Genomic DNA, 25,845 nt, shown 5'->3' on the forward strand with positions numbered 1-25,845 from the left:
AGGCAAAACTAACATAGTAAAACGACGACAGAAGTGAGAGAGAGTGAGAGAGAGAGAGAGAGGGAGAGAAAGAGAGATAGAGAGACAGAAAGAGAGAGAACCTCGCTATACACCTCGTCCAGTACATTCATCCAGGACAGCAACAGTCAGAGAGCGTTAGATGTGGGGAGGGCGGGGGTGAAAGGTCATGTGTATAAAAGTGGTATGGAGAGTTGAGAGAGAGAGTGAGAGGGAAGAGTTGAATAGAGGAGGATCATGTCTTGGCTCAAGTTGTTCCTTTAGAGTAATGAAGTAAGATGTTGTTCAGGTTATTCACTGCTTGACCATTTCTGCGAACTCTGCAGGGGGAGGGAGAGAGAGGGCTGTGAGTTTGAGGGTTTTCCAGATAAAGCTAATTTAAAAGAAAAACAATTCACAGGGGAAAAAAAACTCACCATCAACTCCGATCTTGCCGTCACCATCAGAGTCACCGGCTGCGAGGAACTTCTTGGTCTCAGCGTCGCTAAGAGCTCTGGCGCCGGCGGAGAAGTTCTGCAGGAACAGCCTGGAGAGGGTAATCGGAGAGAAGTAGGTTGTGATCAATGTGTTTGATCAGATTTAACTTGATAAAAGTTGGATTTGTTTGGCATGGAAATTACTGGTTCTAAAAAGTTTGAGTTTTTTCTGATCATCTTTGCAATTTACGAAATGATCAGCCACAGGATCCTTATGTTTTTTAAATCTTCTCAAATATGATATGCACTTGATTTTGCCCCAAGATTCATGCACTGCTCCTTCTGATTGGCTTGTGTCCCCCTTCCACTCGAAGACACACAAGAGAGAGCAGGCGTAGAGTTACTCCCTGAGGAGAACACCCTGTGGCCCTGCATTGCTCTGACTGACTCCATTCTGAATTCACTGAGTAAGATGATCCCTTTTCCCCCTGAGGAGCTTGATTTGCAGTCGAAGAGAAGGTGCTTACTTCAGCTCATCCTCCTCAATGAAGTCGCTCTTGTCCTGGTCAATGACTTCGAAGGCTTTCTTGATGTCGGCGGCAGACTTGGCGGACAGGCCGACCTTTGCGAAGAAGGCCTTGTGGTCGAAACTGCCTTCAGCTGAGAGGAGCGAACAGAGAGAACAGAGAGAGAGAGGGAGAGAGGGAGAGAGAGAGAGAGAAAGAGAGAGAGAGAGGGATAAAAACAGAGAGAGGGAGAGAGAGAAGATCGTATCAGACATCCAAGGTAAATCGCACGCAAGAGAAATGTGCTCTGCAGCTTCATTGCCTGTCTTCTACAAGGCCCCTGAAGAGGCCCTGTCCTGTAAGTAGTCACTCAATCACTATACTGCAGTCGAATCAATAGAGCTAATAAGAAATGACATGAATGTACGACTTACTGAATCAGGTATTGTGCATGGATGATTGTGATTATGTTCTTTCTGTTTTCCGGTGATACAGCATTACCATTTCAATTCTGCAGCAAATCATTCCTCCACTGTCTTTACGGACCCCAAAATGGTAAATTAAGAATCCAGGTACTTCTCTGCTAGGCATATTTGTTTAAGTGTATGACTTTTGTCGCATGTGTAGCTATCGCCTAGTATTTCCTTATTAATAAGACCAGATTTACCTGCGCAAGCAGCGAGGGCTGCAGTGATGTCAGCTGCATTGAGACTGGCTGCCAAAGACATGTTGAACTGAGGGAGGAGAGAGCAGAGGACATGTCATCAGTTCAGCTTCAGCAAATCACACAGGATGACACATTTCTACTTTGCATTTCTGTTATCTTTCCTCACTGCACATTAGACACAGTGTAAAGTGAAATCATCATTATGCCATGCAATTCATCTCATAGTTCCTCCCTTTGAGTAATCCAAGGCACAAATGATCAGAAAAGGTAGTCCGATTTTTTTTCCTCCCAAAACCAAGCCTTCCGAGGCAAAAGATAAAGTATCCTTTGCTGCTGTGGTTTTTTGGCAAATCGATTTTTTTTTCTTCATTTGGATCCTCAGTGAGTCCAGAGCCCTGAACCTGTGACGGTCAGAATCTGTCCCTCTGGGGGCCCTTTCCTCGCTTGTATCCCGTCGCATGAAGTTAAAGCCCTGCAACACTCAGTAGGTCCTGGCTAAAGGTCTGCAGCTCCTCAGTCAAACTCACCTTCGGGGGGTTGTCACTAAGGTTAGAGTGAAAGTTGCTCGGGATGAATCGGCTCACTGCAGTGGACCCCTCTGCCTCTCACTCCGGCTTATATACCTACACCAGCCCGAAATATGATGCATAGGCTATGTAATAGACACTGTGTGCGAAGCAGTGAAAGCAGTTGCTCAAAAAATGTGTCCAGTAGACAGAGCTGTTCTATTTATATCTACATAAATGAAGATGCTTAAATGGTAGGCCACGAGTAGGCCTATGCAAAAGAGCTTGATATTGTATTGCGCTAATAATATACGCTGCTGATTTGGGGGAAATGTACTCTGTGGGCCGAGTCCTTCTGATCTGCTATACTCTGCATAGCACCACAGAGTGAATGAGGTAAACTTTGACATTGTGTTTGGCTGTGATTACAAATGGTCACACAGGCTAAGCTGGTTTGTAATTTATTACGGGAGATTTCTTTATTAAGGGTCCGGTTTGTGCAGCAACATCCACAGGGAGACTCTGCTTAATCGGTGTCAGTAGTTGTAACACTGTAACACATTGTTTCTGGCATTATAAATGTCCCTTTTACTGTGATTCTTGTGATGGCAACTTAAATATATTGTCATGTTTCATTCGATTTAAAATTACAAAATTAGTCCTTTATGCCATGACACTGCAGAATAAAGAAATTCTGAATAAAACACAGTGTACGCTTTTCTGCATATGGATCCTATAGCAAATTTTCTGCAGCACAATCACCACTTAAAAGTAATGACACACTTGTGCCCTTTAAACAGTGCAGTTTTGGTGAAAATGAGCCTGTGCATAATTGGCATGCATATAATGTGTGAAATAACTTTGCAGACATTCCACCGTCAGAAATATGTAGTTGTGATTGATTCTCGCGGGCGATAACAATGTGTTGTGTTTTTTTTTCTTTCTTTGGAATTAATCCAACTATTTGTCAGTTTAGACTCAACTTCATTGCAGCATTTGTGGACAAGAGACTGTGAGACACTTATTTTCACCACTGGAATAGTATAATATAATAGTGATATCAAATAAAACACAAATTTGCATGGAGGGGAGGGATTTGAGTGGCGAGTGGTGGGTTTTATTTAAATGCTTGAATTCCTAATGATCTTGTACTTACATGCAGCCGAGGAACAACTGTCAGATTATTATATACATTCTTATTTTACTTTGGGGGACTTCTGAAACCCTATCAGATTATTTCTCCGTATGGTGCTGGAGCCACTGGAGATGCTATTTTAGGAAACACCGAAAGTGGATTATGTTACATCTTCATCTCAACACCTCAGTGTGGCACCGTCTGGTTGCATAATAATACAAAAGTTCTCACATTACTCTGAACAATTGAATCAAATGAGTAGCTGGTCCAGGGGTCTTCCCATGCCCATGTCTGTTTCCTCGCAGGCTGTTATGTGCCTGTTATACATCAGGCGGCAGTATTGAGATGATCCTCCAATGTTACAGCAGCACAAGTCAACGTAGGCATCAATGAGTAATAATAAGTAGCATGCAATAGTTAGATGTAAGGAAATACAATAAATATAGAAAAAATATGACTTGATTAAAAACGAATATATACAGTGTAAAAACAAGAAAAATATGTGTGCACAGGTAAGAGAGTTAGACCAGAGTCAAAGTGCAGTCCATAATGGTTGCGAGAAATATTTTATTTGGACTGGGCACAACATTTTGCTAAAGCCAAGCTTTATCAACTTCACAAACAATTGTTGTAAATAAATCTAATTTTCATTTTCAATTCACTTCCTCCACCTCAGTGTTTTCAATTGTGTTATCTCCCAAAGTCAGAGAGAAAAGGTTCTGGCATTTTTTTTTTGTCTTTCCTTTTTACGTCAAAAACGTATTTAAAGTGGTTAAAAAATTATCTTTAGCCTTTAACATTTGCTCTGGTCAAATGAGGTCTCTCACCTCAAATGACTCAGCCCAAGATACCATAACTATTTCTGCCCTTCTTCAATATCAGGCTTAAATTACAAATATCTCACAGCGGGGATGAAACCAATTGAGCTCGGCTTGAGTCTGTAACTGGAGAGAGTAGGGAAAACGCTTGCACATCATATTCTGAGCTTTATACCTGAAATACTCATTTGTAATAAATGTGTAGGATAATAAGTAAAAAGTACATTCTAAGATATTTTTCCTCTGTGAGCCAGTCTATGCCGAGGAATTAACGACATGTGTTTAACCCTCCACCTGAGAGGGTTAAACACATGTTTCTGTGTCGAACAGAAGTTTCTTCCTTCATGCTGAAGCAGAAATAGAAATGACCCATATTCCCCCTGTCCCTCTGCCCCGGGCCAACACAGCAGTCTCTGACCATCTGAGAGAATTTATTGCAGATAAATGTGCCTCACAGACAGAAGTCCTGTAAATGTTCCGGCCCCGGAAACTCTATCCCGTCCCACAGCTCCACTGCTGGGTCACTGGAAGTACATAGCCTCCCCAGGCCGGCCCGGCAGTGCTGACCCTCTGCCCAGACACCTGGTCCTCCTATCGACCCCAATCCCTGTCTGCCAGAACTGGACATGATCCAACCGTCTGTGCCAGGCTGATCCAAAACTCTGTCTGTGCAAACCGCAATCACAACCGGGGATAATTCCAAGCCAGCTCGGCGGTTAGGACCTAGTGTGCCAAAAAAGCTGGTACATGGATCCAGCGGATACTGCACTGATGTCATTCACTACAAGAGCAGGTTAAACAACTTGACTGTGGGAAAATATGAAGAAAAAATATTGGATATATGAAGTTAATTGAAACCTATGATGTGATGAAAGAGATATAGATCCACTGTGAGCTGGTCTAATTCTATATTCGGGTGCTGACTCTCAGTTAAAGTTGTACAGTTTATAAATCATGAAATAGTCTTGATACTTTTTATTTTTATTCTATTCAGGTATTTGAATAAAGTGGGCTAAATGTTGTGTGCATGTTGTCCCACAGTGAGGTAAGAGAGGTCGCCAGAAAGACAAACCCTTCATTAAGTTGTTTGTGGTTGCTATGTTACTTAGTACTCCTGGAGAGACCACAGTGCCTGGAACAGCTGGCTCTACAGCTCTACATAACGTCATTATATTAATACATTTATTATTATTATTATTATTTATAGTAGTAGTAGTAGTAGTAGTAGTAGTAGTAGTAGTAGTAGTAGTATTAACACGGGAGATCGCATATTTGGAAAAAGCTTTTGCTGGGATTAAGAAGAAAGAAACAGATTAATATCAAATGGTGAGAATGAAGTTTATTGTTAAACTCTACTGGCAGGGAAAGACACATAGCAGAGAGGCGAGGTTTCATTTGTGTTTTAAAGTTTCAGTTACTTTATTACATTGTTTTTCATTTAATCTATGACATATTTGATTGTATGGCTCTAAAAACATAGGATCCCTGGATGAGTCCATGAGATGATGGAAAAAAAAAGAAGCTCCATCCTGAGATCATCACCATTATCACTGAAGAGATGGTGAAGGCTTTATGAAGACTTGACCAGGGCTGAAAACTCTGCAACAGAAGAGATAAAAACTGGATTTGAGAATTTTTTTTTTCATACAAACTACTAAGGTATAACCAACTTCCTGCATCAGTCTGCAAATCACATATATGAGGTGTGTAACTGGCATTGATACTGTAGGTGGCCATTGTTGTAACTCCACTTCAGTTCCCAGGCAACACAGTGAAAAGCTAGCATAGGGATGAGAGTGTTGATGGGAGATGAAGGTTCAGCCTTCGATTCACCCTTAACAGGTACATTTAAAAGACGACTCTAATCTGTGTTGTTTAAGTTTCCCCCAATTCCTACCTTTGTAATAAAAAAAAAGCTTTTAATAAAATCAGAAGAACATACCACTGAGTGAAATAAAGGATTGTTTTTAAAATAAAAATTGGGAGTGAATACTTATCTGAAGTGCTACAAACTTTAAATATCAAGCAGCAGGACAAATGTGTCTTATACTTTGACCTCATCCACCTCTCAGCCTGTAGGACACGCTGTCGGCTTCTCCTGACAAATAACACACAATGCAACACCTGCAGTGAAGTGCCCATCGGACCTGCGTACCTTCCCAGCCGATCTTCCCGTCTCCATCTGAGTCCCCCTCCAGGAGGAAGGCTCTGGTCTCGGCTACGGTCAGGTGCCTCGCTCCTTTGGCGAAATTCTGCAGGAACAGTCTGGCGCCACCACAGTGAGAGAACATCAACAACCACAAAATGCATCTCACCCGGACACACAATGCTGCGGCTCAGGTGTACAGAATGTCTTGTCCTGAACAAGACGTGTGCATATTCAAATACAGGATATTTATATCAAACTCAACTGTAACTCATCCTGTTCTATGAATCCACTTTTGTCCTGGTCCAAAATCTTGAAGACCTTCTCGATATCAGCTGGAGTTTTCTTGGATAAACCCACTGTTTTGAAGAACATCTTCGAGCTAAAGGAATCCTTTGCTGAAAGTGAAAGCACAGACAAAACTTGATTAGATCCAGTGAATTGAAAATATGAACAGCCGGTGTCCCTCATCAGGTATCTCTTTAGAGTGAAATGTGGAAACAAAGGCCTCACATCCTGGTGCAAGAGGAATACATGTCAGTGGGCAACCAAATACATCATTTATAGGAAGAACACAATCATCTCCTTACCTTTACAAGCATAAATGGCCGCTGTGATATCTGAAGCTGCTAGGAAGTCGGTTATGGCCATGATCATGCAGAGTCGGATGTGGCGGATGCTGCAGCCTGGTGTGATATGAGGCCACTGATGGTCAGAAAGATACAACTAGTGACGGTTAATAGGCTTCACCCGCCCCCCCGGTGTCAGAAACCACCAGTGTCCTTCTGTCTGCTGTCACCTGCAGCTGACCACTCGAGCCATTGTGTTTGTGTCTGTGTGTTTGTGTGAGTGTGTGTGTGTGTGTGTGTGTGTGTGTGTGTGTGTGTGTGTGTGTGTGTGTGTGTGTGAAGGACAGAGTGCCTTGACATTGCACAACTTTTAAAAGACTGGTTTATCCAGGTCAGAGGTTATTGTGTATTTAACTCTACTTAAACTGATCTCTGTTAGGTTGCGTCTGTCTGTAGACAGCATTGCAGCCAGTGAGGTTATATTTGGTGCATCTGGAGTGACCCTGGCTGGCCCACGTATCCTTTTTCACTTAAGTCTCTAGCCACAGTCGTGGCCTGCCCGCGGTCGTCCCTGGCCGTGTTTCCGCAGGCTGTAAACATCCTGTTATTATGGCGTCTGTCACTTTCAGGCTGTGCTCCGTGGAGCCGTGTCCACTCACAGTCAAGCTACATTTAGCATGTCAAGCCCTTTGTTCTCAAATGAGTGTATGAGTGTTTATTGTTGAAAGATAAACATGCCATACGCTGTCGATTTATGGCGAACAACACACTCACACTTTGATCAAAATGAAGATTTTGTGTATTTTGACTAGGTGTAGTTTTCTCTTGACCTTTTGTTGATGTGCTCAGTTAAACGCAGAATCTATCGCTTGCCTTTCCATCGCATGTGGCTCCCTCTGAGGTTTCTACCTATTTTTTCCTCCAATAAATATGTTTTTTGGAGTAATTTTTCCTCACTCTTGTTGAGGGTTGCAGAGCATGTCGCACCTTCTTATGCCCTATGAGACAAATTGTGATTTGTGAATAAAGGCTATAAAAATAAAGTTAGATTGAATGATTTTTCTGTTCTAGAGAGTCATTGATTTAGAGCAGAGGTCTTCAACAGGGGGTCCGCAACCCCTAGGGGGTCCGCGGAGGTACTGCAGGGGGGTCGCGAAATCTTTGATTGATTAGACAATTTTTATAATTCTTTATAATTTTTTTTTTATTATTATTATTTTCGAACCAATTTTTTCCCCACAAATTTAAATGTCTTTAAATACACATTTACATGCATCCAACATATTGTGAGGCTGATATGACCCTCTGCCTGACAATCTCCATCCGTCCAAGATTATATAAGTTGTGTGCTACCCATCAGGGTCCGACATCTCACTAATGTGGGCGTATGTGTGCCATCCACAGATGGCTTGAGGATTCACTGTCTCTTCTACATGCATGTTTAAAATAAAGCATTAATCTGTGAATTACTTTAATAGCTCAGTGTTGTATGCAAGATGTATGTTTACAAATGGCAGTGGCATGGCCACCCTGTACCTTGCACATGTTTAAATTAAAAACATGAATAAATGCACCCTTGTAATATTTGATAAGCTTAGTATTGATTGTACAATAACAGGGTAGCTATGATTATACAAGGCACTAGGCCCAGTTTAATATAAAACACAATTTTATAGGGGAGAGCGGGGTAATGTGGGACATCAGATAATGTGAGAAACCCCCTGTATCTAGGCAACGGAACACATTTGTGGTCATTTGACCAATATGTTTTCAAGCCCCTCCCATTCCCCCCTTGCCATGAAGGAGAAGTTGGTGCTGGTGCTGTGGAAGGTATTTTTTTTGTAAAAGTAAATTGTCTTGCTTTGAACTTAATCAACTGTTGTGTCAAAACAAATTGAATCAGGTAGAAAAACTTATATCATACATATTGGTGAACTTCCAACATATAAAACTATGTGATTGATGCTAGCTGAAGATTAGCCTGAATTGCTAAGAGATGTTTTTCTAAAACGGTGGCTGTGGGGTAAAGTGGGACAAATGCTGTGGGGTACAGTGAGACACTTACTTGTCTCACTGTACCCCACCATGAAGCACAAGTTAAGTTTAGTCTTAAACATATTTTAGTGTTATATTACATTATATATGTTTTATTTTTAATGTCATAAACATTATAGAAAAGCCATCATGCCAAGAAACTATACACCAGGAAGACAACCTGGGGCCAAACACCCCTCGCAGAGATGGAGAGTGCAGCCGCTGAGGTCATGCAAGGAAAGAAGTCCTTAAGAAAAGCTGGAAGGGATAGAAATATTGACAAGACAACCCTCAAAAGAATCATAAAGAAAAAAGAGAAAGGGAAAGTAAAATCAGTAGCCTGGGGTGCAGTAGCTGAGGCAAAGAGAATATTCACAGATGAGATGGAGGAGGAGCTTGCCAAACACTTGAAACAACTAGCTGACCAGTTCCAAGGCCTTGCTCCAATTAAGTGCCGTGAACTGGCATTTGAATACGCAGAGAAAAACAATATCCCTGTCCCTGCCAATTGGACAGAGAAACAATGTGCAGGTAAGCTAGGGTCTGCAAGAGATCACATGAATCATAATAATCATAAATGTGCTTAATTGACCAATCCCCATGATTCTGTTACTAGTCCTATATTAATGGTTGTCAATCTAGCTGTCGGGATTTTAACTATTACAACATGTGTTGTTATCGTAGTTTTAAAGTGGAAAAAGTAAGTGGACCACTTTACCCCGTAGCTGGGGTAAAGTGGGACACAAGACCACTTTATTTAAAACAATCATATTTTCACTGTCCTTTGTCCTGAAGACATACTGATCATTTCCATAGCTAGAAAACATCCTGAATTAATGGGAAATGTGTACATTTTAATGATATATCCTTTTAGCTCGCCTGGAGGGGAGCAAATGTAAAAAATGTCCCACATTACCCCGCTCTCCCCTACTGTATATATATATATATATATATATATATATATATAGTAGGGGGTCCCTGCTCCATCTCTGGCCCAGTTTGGGGGTCCTTGGCCTGAAAAACGTTGAAGACCCCTGATTTAGAGAATTAAAAAAATACAAATTTGTTGTTGCTAGCTAGGTTTGTGTGTTCATTTAAATAGATATGATGACACACTCACACACGCACAGACCCACACACTTATTATGTTATTCAGGGTTCATCCTAGTGAGGATTACGTGTGCTTTGATAGGTGCTCTAGCATGTTTAGTAGGGTTATCCCTTAGTCCTCCCATTTACCTTCGACCAGGCCTATTCCCACGACAACGTCCATATTCTCTGTAGTGTAGCTGTCACTTTCCATATAAGGAAAGCAGGCAGCCGACAGGCAACCAGAGAGCTGATCCATTTGACTTTTTGAGCATGAGGAAGCTCTCCTGGACATTTGGAAACTGATTGCTCATCAGTCACGACTCGACTGTACGGCGGTAAATGCCAAACATCGGAACCACTTAATGTCAAATTTGAAACGCTTCAACCATTTTTTTTATTTTTAAAAGTTAACCCCTTGTTGACGATTGTTGCGAATTTAACTCAAACCCCATTCCGGTCTTAATGCCGCCGAGGTGACGATTGTGCCTGATGGTGCAAATACTACACATACCAAGGAAGGTATTGGAAGCACTCTGCCGGCATCTAGTGGTCAGAGTGGAAAACACATACTAGCCCCTTGGGACTTATTTTGATGTATTAAGCTGTATTTGAAATACTGTGATGATGGAACAGCAATGATTGTACAGAAACATAGGTTGTTATTCAATTTCAATCAAAAGCAGCATCAATCTACATACCAGAGACTGGAAAATTTGTTAAATTAAGGATATGCCCCGTTATGCCTAATGTCGCTAATTTGCCTCATACCTAAATTTTATATCTACTGTATATGCTATATTGAAACTATCAATCTCCATCTAATTTAGTATCTGTATGACAGCCAAAAACACAAATAATAATTTCTTTATATAATTGTAATTAATTCAGGCAATAAGGGGTTAAATAAAAATTTAAAAATAACTGCCAATGTCAACTTTTTCCCCGATGGGACTCACCTGCTGAGGAGCTTTTACACTTGCAGGTGCTTTGGTCGTTTACAGCCTATGACACAGGAAACGGAGTGTGGTCAGTTTGGCCAGCTGACACTATCTCTCCACACCACATCTGTCCCCTTTGTGTAATTGAATTGCAGTCCATTGGATTTCATGCTGACTTTATCCTGCTGGCTGTTGTCATTAGAAAAGCAGTGTTTTCCACTGTTTCAGGTCACAGACCTTTTTATAGCTCCCACAAGTGAGAGGGTCACACCGGCCTTGCCAGGCAGCACGTGTGGGCCCAAGGCCTGGCCAGAGTGACGTGGGCCCGGCTTCCTCAGGATGGACTGCAGTGAGTCCTTCAAGCAACCAGAGAGGCAGAGGGAACGACACAAACATCCTCTGTTACCCCTCACGTACCCCCCCCCCCCCCCCCCCCCCCCTCTGCCTCGTCCCTTTCCACGGTCTGGTGCTTGTTTTCAGGAAGACCAGGCTTCCTGCGTGATGGAGCAGTGGATGAGAGCAGGAAGAGGGGGATGGAGACAGGGAGGAAAAGACAGACACAGAGAAAGATGGATAGGGATGAGGTGACGGTCTTTTGCACGTAGTGATTTGGGGGAGTTTGATCTCTGCAGAGGCACGAGCAGCTCTAGACAAGTCTGAACAGGGAGGATTACTGCAGATCAACATAGATAGAACACTTATTTTGTCTCTTGCACCTGAGAAAAGTGTTGTCCCATGTCAGCAAACTTACCAGGGAGTGGCCTTATGCTGCGATTGGGTCAAGCTGAAGATTAATCCTGCATTTTGTAAGTATAACAAATCAGATTTTGGACTTTGGACCTGGATCTGGTTCTTTGCACTTTCACCTGGTTGAAATACAAATTTTCATTCTTCAGTCGGCTCAACCAGCTCATGACCTAGAAACCGGCAGAGGTAAGTTTGACCCAAACAGATGGTAGGTTGCACTTTACTAAAATTAAAAGGCATTTTGTATTCTGTTTGCACTGCACACATTCTTGTTTATCTCTGTATCTATGAAATGTTGATCTTATCTGGAGGAGACTTTTACAGATGCCTCCACACATTTTGTGTAATTTATCTAAGATTTGGCTTTCAGGGTATTTTTTTTTCTGTGGTATCAGTTATGATTTTATCGTTAATTCATAATTATTTATGATTAGCTATAAACAACCATAAATATTGATGGGTTTTAGAGTTGGGACATATCCAGCAAAGTTTCATCATTCCTTCACATTGAACAGCCTCTCAGTTTACAGCTGGCTTTTGTACACACAGAGTCGGGCATAAACCTTCAAATTAAACATTTGTCCTCTTCATCATTTGATAGGTTCATTCATTTCGCAAAAGCACTATATTGTCCTCATACTTTTCTTTTCTTTTCTTCCTATTTACTCTTCTGCATATATACGTCAAAGGTGTTGGCATTTGCCTAATCCAATGACCAAAATTGTCTTCTTATCCAAAACATTGTCTTTTGGAACTTTGTGTTGATAATGTGAGGATAAGAAATGTTCTCAAACAGCTAGATCTTCACCAACTTGTTTTTGAATGGGTCATATATGAGAACACCCTTATCCTGTCGGATGTTCCTACATTGACCTTTACCCTTTCCTGTGTTGACAGAATAATGTACGATATGTCTAGAGCAGCGCGTGTCAGATTTCAGGCAGTCACGCTGTGTTTAGACGCTTTACAATGGCAGCCGTTTTAATTCGGACAAATCATTATTGCCAGATTCGACTTAATGTCCTGCCGCATGCTAAAATAAACCTTTAAGTCCCTCTGTAATGTCTGACACGTTCGGCTTCTCAGGCCAACAGACACATACACACACACACACACAGACACACACACACACACACAGAGGGAGAAGACGGACCCTGTTCATGCATGAAGCCAGAGGAAGATGGCTGCTCCTCCTCTCTCCAGTTACTGCTTCTTCTATTTCTATCTGCCCGGCTGTGGTGTGGACATGCCAGTGACGCTCTCAAATTCAGCCAAGACACCCTGTCCAGCACACACCTTAAGCTCCACCCACCACCTACCCATGGTCTTTGCCAAGAGTTTTTTCTCACTCTTCCTTCTTGGGACCCGTGAAGCCTAAACACATGGTTGCACTCATTGTGTCAGTGCACCCATGTGTTTCTGTTTCACTTTTCTTCCTGCTCTGCTCAGGACTGGATTTCGGCACTAAAACTATCAAGACAAAATACTTCAACTGTACTTTGATCACACTGAACACTTGAGCGACTATGTCCCAGAGAGAAAATTATATTCGCTTGGTTCATAGACTGTAGATGGACGACGTTTAAACAAGTCCGTCTCGGCAGTCAATTATGATGCTTCGCCCTGATTTAAATGCATCAAATAACAATTAAAACCAAACACTTGAACTTACACCAGTGTGTTAAACCTATAATTGCTAAAATGTAGACCAATACTGCAGCCAGCCACCAGGTGGCCCTCAAGACACTTTGGCTTCACTCTTGGTGAGCAGTCATGTCGTCCACGGCAGCGTTCCGATCCAGGATATTGAAGGATATACTTCATTTCTGAATAGTTGGAGGAAGTGCAGATCCATCTTTATGGGAAAAAAATAGATGTGTTAGCTACTAGCTTTTGGCTCTAAATAAGTATCTGAAAACCAAGTTTCATCTGCTTAACTGCTAGCCAAAACAGGTTAATATGAAGACAGTAAACAGAGGAAATCTGGGAAATAGTTAGCCTAGCTGACACAAGCAGACACAAGATGGCCAAGAAACTATCCATAAAACATCACATTTCCATGTCCTTTTGCTAAGCTACATTAGCCTACCATTGGTGGCAGCTTGATATTTAGCATTGATTATGTGAGTGGTTTTGAACCTTGCGAATTACATTAATTAATTTGGCCAAAAAATGATAATGCTCCAAATGTCAGGAAAACACATTATAAATAATATATGTGCTTTCATTATGCAGCTTTAAGGGGACACCAGCAACGATCTGCTGCTGGTGGCGTGTTAGAGCCTGGAGGAAAGTTGATCCTCCTCATCCTGCGAGATTAACTGCAAAGATGAGATGGTTGTTAAATGCACAGCGATCGAGCCGTTTCCATGGCCCGAGTCTCCTGGCCGCTCTATTTCTCATCTGTTTGCTCCGTAACTAAGGGACAAACCTGACTCAATACATTTTTGACTTAAATCTGGTTGCTGCTGTGCAACTGGATCGGGGACGGATGAATGCCAGCCAGCTTAGGCTGCAAGTGAGGGATTTGTACCGAGATGCAGGAGGGGGAGGAGGGTTGTGGGTTTGAGGGGTGGGAAGTCAGGGACTCCCTCTGTCCTTTCTGAGGAGGGGAGGGTGGGAGCGGGCAGCAAAGATAGTGGTGTCACAAAGAAAGGCTGTGGCTGTATTTATACATTTTTGGGATGTATTTCCTTACTTGTATAGACTCTTTACAAGAGTCCAAGTAAAAAGAACTGAAGGATTTGACATGAAAGAGCACTCTCTTGTTTCACGTTCCTGTAGTATGAGGCAGTGTGATATACAGCACCCCTGGGCAGTGCTTGATTCCCAAATAAAGATAAATGTATATAGTTTACTGCCACAGGCCACTGTCAACCTCATCACATGGAAGATTATACGCTGAAACTGATCCGCTCTTATCTGATATGTGTGTGTGTGTGTGTGTGTGTGTGTGTGTGTGTGTGTGTTTGTGTGTGTGTGTGTGTTTGTGTGTAAGTGAGAGCTCTGTCAACGAGCCCTCAATCTCAGCGCCTCCATAAACACCCTAAACCAGTCGAGGAGACCCACAGCTGTCTCAGCCCGTGCATGCACCAGTGTGTGTGAGAGCCGATGTGAGCGCATTCTTACAGGTCAGAGGTCACCGTCACACTTTTCTACACTTGTCCCCCTCGAGTCTATGGCCCGCAAGCAGTCCTGACATTCCAAGTGAATTCCTCCTCAATTTGATGTGTTTCTCTCTGTGTGTGTGTGTGTGTGTGTGTGTGTTAACTTTACGTTACTACTGAAATCTCCCTTTTGGTTTCCCTGCTTAATCTCTCTGTCAGCTGTGGTTTGATTACAGGACGGGGCGAGGTAAGTGTTTGCACCCACTGCTCATTCTTTAAATGTCCTTTAAATACATTAAGTGACAGACAGGCACAGGCCTTTCACCACTGCTTCGTCTTCTTCGTCTTCTTCGTCTTCTTCTTCTTCTTCTTCTATAAAGTTTATTGGCATATGGCAACCATCGTCTAGGTAATGTACTTCCCTTTTCCCTTGTCGTGAATACAAGACTGATATAGTGGGAGTTTAGGGATACAAGCCATTTTCTTGCCTCTGATGCCTACTCATAACGGTTGCAGCTGTGTTCACAGAGACAAGATACAGACAATTGTAATACGTTTAATGTTACTTTGTGTATCACAGTTAGAGTTGTGCCTTTTCGTTCTAACAAGGATCACCGTGGGTGATTGTGGGTGAAATCCTCATCCGCGTTGGCCGGGCTGAGGCGATACCCTCACTCTGCTGCCCTCCAGTGGTAAGCAGCTGCAATGACATGTTGAAGTGATAGTTTTAACTCACAGAACAAGAACATGGAGGTAGAGCAAAAAAAGTAATTTGTCCCAGAGATGACAGATCCATCCAAAATCAGTTCCAGCAATCCTTAGCAACAGTTTTAATAGATACTTTTTGGGGTGCAGGCATTGAATCAGACAATTGCTGGTTTTCACATCTTACATTTAATATATTATATGTATGGTAACAATTTGTAACGTTTTAAGTGAAATATTAAACTCAACGTATTAACACTCAAAATGTGCTACTGAAAATATTAATTCATTTATTAAACTTATAAGCTTTTAAGTGGGCATATTTCTTATCAACGAGACTCCTCCTGTGTGCAAACACACGCACACACACACACACACTGACAAAACACACACACACACACACACACACACGATTCTCTTAATATGGCAGCGCCCTTGTCAGCAGCGGTGCCAATTCAGGCAGGCACTGTTCCCAGGTCTGGACTGGGGAAGAGCAGGTGTATACTGCTGTCAACAGAGGCTCATACATAATCAGCTACTGATCTGAGATGGATTACACCATTCTGTCATCATATTAAAGACACTCTGTCAGCAAACACTTTTAAGACCCTGTAATCTCCCGCCAGAGAGACAAGTCTTCCCTCCCTTTCAAAGGGACTTCTCGGCGTGGCTCGCTGTTGTGTTGCTGATCTGTAACAAGTTAGTCGATCGGTGTTTCATCACCTCAAGCAGAGCTCCACTGCACCCTGGCTCGTGTCGTCGCAATTTCCAAAGCTGCAAACAAAGTCCCCCGGCTTCTGTTACACGTTAACGATAGAGCACCTTATTTTCATTGCTGTAGAAGCCACACACTTTGAACAGATGTGTACGTATCAGTGGGATATTTGCAGCTTTGCATTTTGTTATTCAAGTCTCTCATTAACCTCCTCCTCGCCGAGGCACTGTCCCCTCCAGCAGCGGGACCCTGCCGTGTCCAAATAAAGGCTGTAAACAGTGCTACAAGCGACTTGACTGGATGCTTCTTTTCCCCTACATTACCCATAGTGCTTTGCTGTGGCCCCTTCCCCTGGCGTGGGACAGTGACTTCGGAGTAGGGATCCTCAAATGCTCCTCTCCAAGCATTGAGCATGGTGTATCCGACATGCTCAGAATAAGCCCAATGAGCTCCAATTACCCCCCTCTCACAGATTGCTAGGTGTCACTTGCCGTCTGCCGGCTGGATATGATGATTCTGCGCCTACAGTGTAAAAGGATAGTTGCACAGTTCTTTGGGCATATACCGTGCATGTGACCAGTCAATCGGAGCAGTGAGACACAGCAGGCCCCCCCGACCAATTAATTGGAAGTGTCGCCTCAGCGCTAGGGCTTGTTCTCACCTTCTATAGCACAACAGACACATTCTTGTTACTAGTTCACCTGCTGGGGCCCGAGGTCAGGTTTCCCAGTAGGCCGCAGGGAATTACAGAGCCGAGCCATTTCTCTGCCGCCATGATGAGCTAGTGGAGGTCGATTTCAGCATGCCTCTGGCTAAAGACGCACAGCAGATGAGCTGAGAAAATATAGCCCGTGCTTTACCTTGCTTTACTAAACTACATCAGATGATAAAACACAACTGATAGTCTTTCTCAGTTTCTTCCCGAAACCTAAGATGCATCACTCATTCATTTGACATTTAGATACACAACTTGTTAAGATATCAGATTATGAGAATCTAAGCCGGGGACGCATCAATCATGACTCCAATGTGAAAATAGAATGTGAAATAGGACGGAACGGCGCACATTTTGTTCCGGCAGAAGGCTCTCAGCTCGGCGGCTGTACCACATCCTTGTGTGTACTGCCCCGTCCAGTGAAAAAACTGTTGACTATGCAAAAACACTGTCCTCCAAGCAGTCGGGAGTCAGGGTGCCCTCGCTGACCCAATATGGGTCGATGGGTACAGGTTGCTGGGTGACACGATCCAGCAGAGGACGACTGAGTGGGAACGAAGAGAGGGGGAGGGAGAAGTGGAGAAACAGCTAAATGAAGACAGGATTTCTGGATTTAAACACCATCCGTCCATCTCTGTATATCTTTTCTCCCATCTCTCACCCACCACTTCACCTCCTTTCTTTCCTATCCACTCTCAATGGAAGCAGAGATGGACTGAATGGTGACGTTGTCGCCTCCTGGGAACAACATCATGATGCTGCCCGGGTGTGTAAAGCAGAACTCCAGCATCAGTGATTTTGTTGCCAGGGGGGAGGACTGTACCAGCAGGAATTCCCATAATACTGGTCAGAAGTTAGGTAATAATAATGACTGCAGTAATGATGATGAATAATCGGTATCACAGTACAACGGTCAGCAGCAGCAGAAATGGACGGACATGTACAGCAGCATTAGGACAGAAATAGTAGTGGATATATTTTTAGATTAGTAGTGTTATATATTTATTTCCATCCGTGAAAGTTATAATAGCATCAGTGGTACTCTTATGTTTGTTAGCCAAATGTAAAATGACAAACTACCGGATGAGTTGTTTCTTTTTCACAGAACAAGCTGAAGAGCACTGCGCCAGTGCTGCCACAACCTGCTATTCTGCTTGCAGCCTCTAGAGAGAGCTAATGGTCACCTTTGCAAGTGGTGAAATCATGAGCAAAAAAACACTGCACATTTGAAGGGCTTCCAAGCATTTGATCCACAAATACTTAAATAAAATGAAAAAATAAATAAAAATAAGTGTCAACCCTTTCAGTTTGGACACTAGTCAGATCAAGTTAATTCAGAAAAACTCCGGCAGTTGACAAATATTCTGCACAATCGTGGAAGAAGGAATGTGAAACATAAAATATACTATAGTAAGATACAATTAAATTAAATTAATTTCCCTTGTGTTATGTCGTGGCTTTTAGGTGTCCTCGGGTCCTCCCTTCAACCGAAGGGAAACAATCAATGGAAAAAAGGTAGATGATTCCAAAACCGGGTCAACTACCGCAAACGTACCCTCACCTTTATTACAACTTGACCTCGACCAGGGAACAGCCATGGAGAGGTGAGAGATGCTGTCTCTCTTTCTGGTCCCAGATTACAGTCCAGGGGTGTTCAGCTGCAACACACATCTTCACCACCAGATGTCTCTAAATTCTACACACTGAACCTTTAAAAGGTGGTCTGGTTTTGTGATAAATTATTAATTTAAACCACATCAAACCGAGCTACTGTATGTTGACATTAGGTTTAAACGGCAAACTCATGTAATCATGTGTCAATTTAGCTGGTGTTTGTTTAACATATTCTCTCTATATTTGGTTAAATTATCAAGATTATTGGACAGTGACAGTTACCTATGTGTGACAGTGGCATCCACATTGTAGCTGTTACTCTGTGTCAGAAGGACCGCTGTGTTACATTAGACCAGATAAGTTATTGATCTGCGTCTCTCACTCGGCTGCTGCAGAAAGTCCGGCCGCCTCCAGGGACTGTGCTGCACGTGTGCACTCTTTGTCCTCTCTGCGTCCTCACATCTCTCCCTTTTTACCCTCACCCTCCTTCACTCCTCTTTCATCTCTCCTTACCTCCATTTATATACTCCCCTTATTTCATTTCCCCCTGCATTCTTTCCCTCCCTGCCCTTCAGATCCCCCCCACCTCCATCTGTCTTTTTCTATGCATCCCTCTCTCCTCTCTTTTCCGTCCATAGGTTCAGCTCGTGTCTCCCGGTGCCCTCGCTGAGCTTTCTGCCGTGCGGTTCAAAGCCACGGGGGGGAATGAGTGGGGCTCACAGAGTGCAAGGTAGGAGGAGAAATGTGCCGGTGTCATGCATGCATGGTGCAGATGCAGGGCGATTAAGCGTGTTGCAACACATTTTGCAGCATCATGATGCAGCAAGATTTCGAAGCAACGCATATGGGTTTTTGACCATGTTCTTCTCTTTGTTTCTACAGAGATAGACCACTCCGGGGGTGGCGTTGTTCTGGTGGTTTCACTGGATGGTGTGAACTGGTTTCACAGAAAGAGATGCCGTGACAAAGGAAGGACGAAACGGTATAATTTTGATTTGGGTTAATGTGATTGTGTGACCTTGTGGACACGCTGAAGGTTTGTTGTGTTTGTGTCACTCTCTCTGAATGTGTGGTCTTGTAGCCTGTCCTCCCCCGAGCCCCTCCACCTGTTTCACAGTTAGTTGTTAATTTACCTGAAATAGGGCAGATTACAGGCTTTGTGGCCTACTGCATGTGTGTGTGTTTACATGAGTGTGTGAGACCGTACAGTGGTGTGTCTGTGTGTGTGTGTGTGTGTGTGTGTGTGTCCTCTTACATCCTTTACGTCACTGCTGCTGTGAGTCAGCCCCTCTCTGCCTTTCCTGAGTCACAGTTGCTTGGTTACTGCAGAGCGGTGAAAGTTTCCTATTGCGTCTTTGTCTCCACAGATGGATGAGCCCCGATATTTATTCAAGCTCAGGAGTGAGAGGCCAAATAATGTATGTGTTTGTGTGCAAGCGTGCGTTTGTGTGTGTGTGTGTGTGCGTGTCCTGTTTTGTCGACAAATCAGTTTCGGTACATCCTGTTGTTAACAGACTGTGAAGGGCTGTCTGTGCACTGCCGCTGACCTATGAAAATAGCTGGTGGGTTAAAGGGAGACTTGGAAATGGAATTATGTTCCCATGTAAGAGGAAATCCTCTTTGCACAATTATACATACATATCTTATTAGGTCAACGTGACCCAACTTTGTGTTTAATTAATTGGGGTAGATCCATGTTACAGACACCATAACCCAAAGGTCGCAGGTGCAGTCTCTGTTCCAGACAACACACCGTTATCAACCAAGTTCCCATGGGCCAATCATTTAACTCTCGTATCAAGCATGTAGCCACTATGGGCATAATATTTAGCAAAGCTTGTATTAGCTAAATATAAACTGCATCTCAATTCAGAGGCTGTATCCTTCTGAGGACCCGGTCAACGCAGCTGACCTTGGCTGTATCCACCAAAGGCCCCGTAAACCATGTCGGCCAAACCAAAATGAGACGGTCTGGTTTTCCTATTGTGTAACCAGCTTTTCCTGCCCGGTTGTCATAAGATTGGTATATTCCACAGAACAATTGACTAATTGTCTAGTTGTATTGGTATATTCCAATTATATGTCTACTAGAATTGAGCAGTTTGTATTTGGAAGTGCTCCTTTAAAACTGGGAACTCACACCATGATAATACTGGCAGATGATCTCACTCTCACATAACTGAAAATAGGACTTACTGTATGTGGTGGCTATGATCACAAGGCTAACCAGGCTAAATATTAGCCCTATAGCTGACATTGACAGAGTACACTGCCACATTATGGGCTCAATATAAGTATGGACGACATGACAGCTCCCCAGAAGTGAAGCCAAAGCATCTTGATTGCCCCAGGTGGCTGCAGCATAGGCCGTAAACCCCCATACTCCTCCATGTTAGTGGACGGGACAAGACGCAAATAAATACACTTCAAGTCAAATGTTTCTCAAGGAGGATTTCTGTCTCCTGTAGGTGGCTCTTATTTTATTTGATGCAGGGCGAGACGTCATGATTGCATCGCTGTTACCTTGATACTCCGACACCATCCCAAAAACGCTACTGCACAGAGACGGCAGGTGTCATTGTGCCAAGATGGCAGCGTTCGAGTCTGGGATATTTTGGCTTCATTTCTGGACAGTGGAAGAAATGGCAGACACGTCGTCCATCTACATATTTCGTTTATGTTATCCTGGTTACCAAAATAGGACCAGCGTAGAAACATCTGAAACAGTTTGATTTTCTTCACTTGTTCATCACAAGACGATGAACTGAACCAAATTATATACATCTGATTGTGAATCTCTCACCCAGGAATGAAGACCTCCAGTTCTGGATTTCTTCAGGTCAGATGGCGCTGGTTGACGAGAAGCGGCAGCTGACCACTCGAATCCCTGACCAACGAGGAAGAGCAGGCCTTAACTTGTGGAGGAACATTGAACGCAGATTAAGCCCATGGTCATCATCCTTCCCTCTCTCTCCTCAGCGCTGTTGTCTTCTAGAGGCGCCTCACCAGCACTCAGCATTAACTTCTTCTGTCTCAGAGTGTCCAAAGGAGGCTTCATGGAAAACATTTATCTTAAATATGTGGGACATTTTCACTTTGATCACAAGGAATGTAAATTTAACAACCCGGCATCATGTTCTTACAATGAATCACCCAAAGAGGTTGATCATTTTCTGCGATGAGGATATACCCGTGCAGCTTTATAATGACATAAGCAGCACTCAAGATTACAGGACAATCATAGGAACTACTGGTTGTAGTGATAACAACAATGTGTCCATTCATTTAAAAAATGCCTATTTACCCTCTGATCTTAACAATAACTCTGAGGAGGATCACAGTGAAGTGTTTCATGAGGAGAATCTTAATATACGCACCCGTAAAGGTCTTTTAAAATCCTATCAAAACTACAATCGTCCAGGAGAGTCATCTAAAAGGGACAGGAAACTGAGGAGGAGTGTGTCCTTCGATGATGACGTCACGGTCCTCCTGTTTGATAAGGTACCGATCGCCTGTTGTCATGACTTCTGTGGCTTGGATGGGTTTGAGCTTTATTGTAACTCATGTAGCTAATTTTCTTAGTCAACTTTATCATTGATTTTGTATTGAATGTTTATTGTTTTAGAGAATTACTTTCAAACGGCTTAAAGAGGTCAGTGTTAGTTATTACCCACTGTTGTCCTTCTCAGGAGGGTCCCACCATGGAGCTGCGCCCTGAGCCCTCCACATCTCTGCCAAACACCGCTACCTTCAACCTGCCAGATGTCCCATTAGACGACTGTGGTACAAACCAGTTGTTTGACATGTTTGTTCTCCTTTAACTGATAAATGATGCACAATCAACATTACTGTAGATTCTTTTTTTTCATGGTGAAATATTTCCCTTATTATTCTACCATATGAATTAGACTTTTGAAATTACTTTACAGTTTCAGATTTTATGAAAAGAAATATGGTAATCTCATTCAATTTAAGGAATTGTTATAGGTTAAACCACATACAGAAATGAGGCAATTTTTCTCCAATGCAATCAAATTCACTTGGAATATTTGACAGATCTGGGTGTGTTCCATTAACTTCTCTGTTTGACTTCACTGTTTGAAAATCCTGCTAAAACCCAGATGCTCTGGGCTGTTGGGAGTTCATTGTCACTAATTGTGTGTTTGGTTTGTTCTGCCTGCAGGCCTGGAGTGGGAAGACGACTTCTCAGCTCTGGAGTGGAGCTGGCACCTCCAGCGCGTCAGTCGCTCTCTGCACTCCACCCTTTCCCCGTCAACACCGAGCTGGACTGCTGCGTCCAGGCTGCAGCGGTACCTCCCGTCTCAAACCTGTCTCTTCCTCACCCATGTCGCTGAGTCAGACCTCGAGCTGTGAGATAAACAGCCGGTGTCACACACACACACACAAACACACACACACACACACACACACACACACACACACACACACACGCACACACACTGAGCTACAGGTGCTGATGTCTATGACACAGTGGCAGTCAAACCCCACCTTTCTATCACGCTGGCTGCCTTCAGCCAAAGGCCATCTCACTGTCACCGTGGCCCAATGTGACATCCACGCTTGTTTTTCTTTCAGACGGCCAGCCTTGGTCTAATGGAAAAACTGACTAATCGTCCAGATCTACGTCCTCTTCACCTCCTCCGACTCATCTACCCCCACCTCCCTCCTCTTTTACGATGTGTCAGGGATTGTAATGGCTTTTTCCCTTCTTTTTTTTTCTCTTTCATTCTCTCTCTCTCTCGGCCCCAAATGGATTCAAAGCACCTGCTGTTCATGACATCACAGCGCTGCAGGACTGTGTGACAGTGCATTCAGCTTGAACAGTTGACACAACCACTGGCTTGATGATGTGAAAAAAAACAGGAGGTTGCTTAACAGCGCTGGTACCTTTCCAGCTGCAGACCTCTTTGGGACCTGCTTGTTTTTGCCAGGTTTCGTCCTTGGACCTGAGCGATAAAACAGGGGCATATATAATGTCGTTTCCAACTTTTATAAGGTCATAGTTTTAACGTGTCTGAAACCGAATTCTACGTTTAAATGGGTTTAGATTCAAGAAATTCCCGGTTTATCTTGTTAGGATGTTGTTTATACAGTTTGTTTTGCTCAAACAGAGCATGCTTGTGGAAGCCCTGTTTGCCTGCCTCATTACTGAAGTGTATTCAGCCCAGAATTTATCAGAGGCTGTGGCTGAATAAACAGTGGGAGCCTTAGGGGCCAAAGGAGGCAGAAACTGAACAAACTCAAAGTAAAAGATAATGTTTCCACAGAGGGCCGGCATCGGCGAGGCTCGGTTGATTAGATACAGTGTACCTGAGGAGCAGAGGAAAGCTGGCAGGACCAGTCCTCACAAACAAACACACATAAACACACACACACTCACAAAGCTCAAGGACACATAAGCTAAAAGTGTTTGTTTTCTCAGAGCTGGGAGAAACACACATGTAAAGTGTTATTGTTGTTAAACCCTCATGATATTTTAACATCACTGTCAATGTAAAAGCCAAATGACTCTGGTGTTCCTCATGTGACTCCATTCAATAAAAGATTTTAACTTTGGGTGACCATTACGTTTGTTTTTATTATTGCCTAAGACTTTTCTGAGAGTATATTTTTATTCTAACAGGTTTTACAAAGCTGCAAATGCCTCTAGATGACTCAAAATGCTAAGAGCTAAAAACACTGCTATGCTATGCTATGCTATGCTAGGCCACAAACCTATGGTACCTGTAGTTTTGTAAAAACGACCCCAACAGCAAGTGGCAACACACCCAGTTTCCCTTTCAGGATACTATCAGACCAAATAAGTGGGGGTCTCCGCTGAAGTTGTATATTTTATGGACAAGCTTAAAAGTTGGGGATTCATTTTGTTGGAACTGTGCAGGATTTTTGACTGCACCATTCAAGCTTTATTACATGGAAATCATCTCTGGTAATATAGTCCTATAGCACATCCCATTAATGTTAATCAATGTTTACACTAAGTTCATTTTACCATGTCTGTGCAACACCCTGCATTACAAAACTACAGTTTAGCTTCAAGGTATTTAAATTACTCAGCTACTTTATCTCCTGGGAAATTCAAGAGACGCCCTGTCTATAATAACCCTGCAGGAAAACCAGGGTCAACATGGATTGGAATCAGTGGGGAGGTAAAATGTGACCTTGTGTACTCACTGACACCTTTAAAGTTTGGGACACGCCTATAGGACAAACGGTCCAGCAGGGAACCAGAGCTCTGTGACATTTCCAGGTCCAACCAAACAAATAAACAAAGAGATCATCTGTTGTGGTGCAGTAAACTGGGTACAGGGTATTCATGCCGAGCAGAAACCATCCGTGTGGGTCTTTCTTTATAACGGCGATTACAGTTGGCCTTAAACTTCTGATGAAACGAAGGAGTAATCTGAATGTCCAGGCAGACAAGAGCTGTCAAAATAGAAATGACCAGCAAACTGTTGGACACATGGTATCTGACACATAGAGCAAAACTTCGTCTGAATAAAGAGAGATTTTGTCTGATGGGTTCAGACCCCCCCCCCCCCCCCCCCCGCAAGGCCGAGGGGAAACCTTGGCATGAGGAGTTTAACCATAATATTAACGTAAATGTCTTTTCTGTTTAATATAAAGGGAGGAGCAAGCATCGGTAAAACTGCTCCATGGAGAGTTAAGAGAGCTTGAAGAAACTCTGCTATGGAAAATACATCCTGAAGATGATGTAATTAAGTTAACTTTGCCACCACCCTCTCGCTGGACTCCCCTGTCTGTCACAGTCGAAAAGGGCAATAATCCCAACTGCCAACAGTTGTTTTCAGGGCCCCATGGTCAAACAGACTAAGTGGGAGGGCAAGAGGTGTGAGGGTAAATAATAAAAAAAGGTCAACTATGCCCCTCATTCTTAGTTAAGTGTATTTATTAGGTTTGGCATTAGTGTGATGGCGTCCAGACGTTTATTTCAATAACATTACTATTATGACATTATCTTCTCTCATTACAGAAGTGAAGTGAGTTTTTTTTTTTCTGGTAAAAAAGCAAAAAGCGTGAGCATTGTAAAATATCTATTTTATGTTCTCACTTTGTATCATTGTTGCTCAATAAAGAACATTTATAAAAAATAAAAGAAAAAAAGAAAAAAGAATGGACAAAGTTGAAAATGAGACCTGGCTCTGCCTCTGTACATTCAGGTGCGGCCTGGAGGACTGTATTCAAATGAAGCACAGCAGGGGAAGGTGATAAGCCACAATGGAAATTACGTTAACGGCTTGGAATTAAAGGAGTGGACGAGAAGCTGCAGTGCTTATGTCCTTTACTTAATCTTCCAACCATCTCATCTGTATTCCAGATGGTAAAACGTCACATTTACCCTGTTGTATTACATG

At 43.0% G+C, this 25,845-nt stretch overlaps 3 protein-coding genes and 1 long non-coding RNA gene across 7 annotated transcripts; 2 read left to right on the forward strand and 2 right to left on the reverse strand.

Annotated features, from left to right (window-relative positions):
• Nucleotides 1-312: 312 nt before the first annotated feature.
• pvalb3 (parvalbumin 3) lies at nt 313-1,668 on the reverse strand. Its single transcript, XM_053413256.1, has 4 exons — nt 1,608-1,668; nt 962-1,094; nt 435-544; nt 313-338 (listed from the first exon to the last, which is right to left on the reverse strand). The coding sequence occupies exons 1-4, from the start codon at nt 1,666-1,668 to the stop codon at nt 313-315; spliced, it is 330 nt and encodes a 109-aa protein (XP_053269231.1).
• A 3,722-nt stretch (nt 1,669-5,390) lies between these two features.
• Nucleotides 5,391-18,415, reverse strand: LOC128426404 (parvalbumin, thymic). Of its 4 annotated transcripts, none has more exons than XM_053413254.1 (5): nt 18,396-18,415; nt 6,803-6,917; nt 6,478-6,610; nt 6,222-6,331; nt 5,391-5,665 (listed from the first exon to the last, which is right to left on the reverse strand). In XM_053413254.1, the coding sequence occupies exons 2-5, from the start codon at nt 6,867-6,869 to the stop codon at nt 5,637-5,639; spliced, it is 339 nt and encodes a 112-aa protein (XP_053269229.1). In that variant the 5' UTR covers nt 6,870-6,917; nt 18,396-18,415; the 3' UTR covers nt 5,391-5,636. The 4 variants fall into 4 exon arrangements, with proteins under 4 accessions (XP_053269229.1, XP_053269227.1, XP_053269230.1 ...); XM_053413252.1 differs by lacking the exon at nt 18,396-18,415 and adding an exon at nt 12,746-12,769; XM_053413255.1 differs by lacking the exon at nt 18,396-18,415 and adding an exon at nt 10,864-11,072 and having other exon boundaries at nt 6,803-6,898.
• LOC128426407 (uncharacterized) lies at nt 11,398-16,278 on the forward strand. Its single transcript, XR_008333265.1, has 3 exons — nt 11,398-11,651; nt 11,742-11,778; nt 14,591-16,278. It is a non-coding gene; the product is annotated as an uncharacterized LOC128426407 (long non-coding RNA).
• Nucleotides 16,643-24,025, forward strand: LOC128426403 (uncharacterized). The gene is made up of 6 exons (XM_053413251.1): nt 16,643-18,438; nt 19,024-19,178; nt 19,331-19,430; nt 21,256-21,949; nt 22,138-22,231; nt 22,632-24,025. Exons 1-6 carry the CDS (start codon nt 18,431-18,433, stop codon nt 22,820-22,822), a joined length of 1,242 nt encoding a protein of 413 aa, XP_053269226.1. The 5' UTR covers nt 16,643-18,430; the 3' UTR covers nt 22,823-24,025.
• Nucleotides 24,026-25,845: the final 1,820 nt, after the last annotated feature.

This window comes from Pleuronectes platessa, chromosome 21 (assembly GCF_947347685.1).
Source record: "Pleuronectes platessa chromosome 21, fPlePla1.1, whole genome shotgun sequence".
Classification (NCBI taxonomy): domain Eukaryota; kingdom Metazoa; phylum Chordata; class Actinopteri; order Pleuronectiformes; family Pleuronectidae; genus Pleuronectes; species Pleuronectes platessa.

What these genes read in the sequence shown, in the direction of transcription:
- LOC128426403 (XM_053413251.1), top strand. An exon ending in GACAAAGGAAGGACGAAACG is followed by an intron (nt 19,431 to 21,255) that starts GTATAATTTTGA and finishes TCTCTCACCCAG; the next exon opens with GAATGAAGACCTCCAGTTCT. An exon ending in TGTCCCATTAGACGACTGTG is followed by an intron (nt 22,232 to 22,631) that starts GTACAAACCAGT and finishes TTCTGCCTGCAG; the next exon opens with GCCTGGAGTGGGAAGACGAC.
- LOC128426404 (XM_053413252.1), bottom strand. An exon ending in GGCCATTTATGCTTGTAAAG is followed by an intron (nt 6,611 to 6,802) that starts GTAAGGAGATGA and finishes TTTCACTTTCAG; the next exon opens with CAAAGGATTCCTTTAGCTCG. An exon ending in ATAGAACAGGATGAGTTACA is followed by an intron (nt 6,332 to 6,477) that starts GTTGAGTTTGAT and finishes TGGTGGCGCCAG; the next exon opens with ACTGTTCCTGCAGAATTTCG.
- pvalb3 (XM_053413256.1), bottom strand. Translation starts at nt 1,668, where the DNA reads ATGTCTTTGGCAGCCAGTCTCAATGCAGCTGACATCACTGCAGCCCTC. An exon ending in ATTGAGGAGGATGAGCTGAA is followed by an intron (nt 545 to 961) that starts GTAAGCACCTTC and finishes TACCCTCTCCAG; the next exon opens with GCTGTTCCTGCAGAACTTCT. An exon ending in CGGCAAGATCGGAGTTGATG is followed by an intron (nt 339 to 434) that starts GTGAGTTTTTTT and finishes CTCCCCCTGCAG; the next exon opens with AGTTCGCAGAAATGGTCAAG.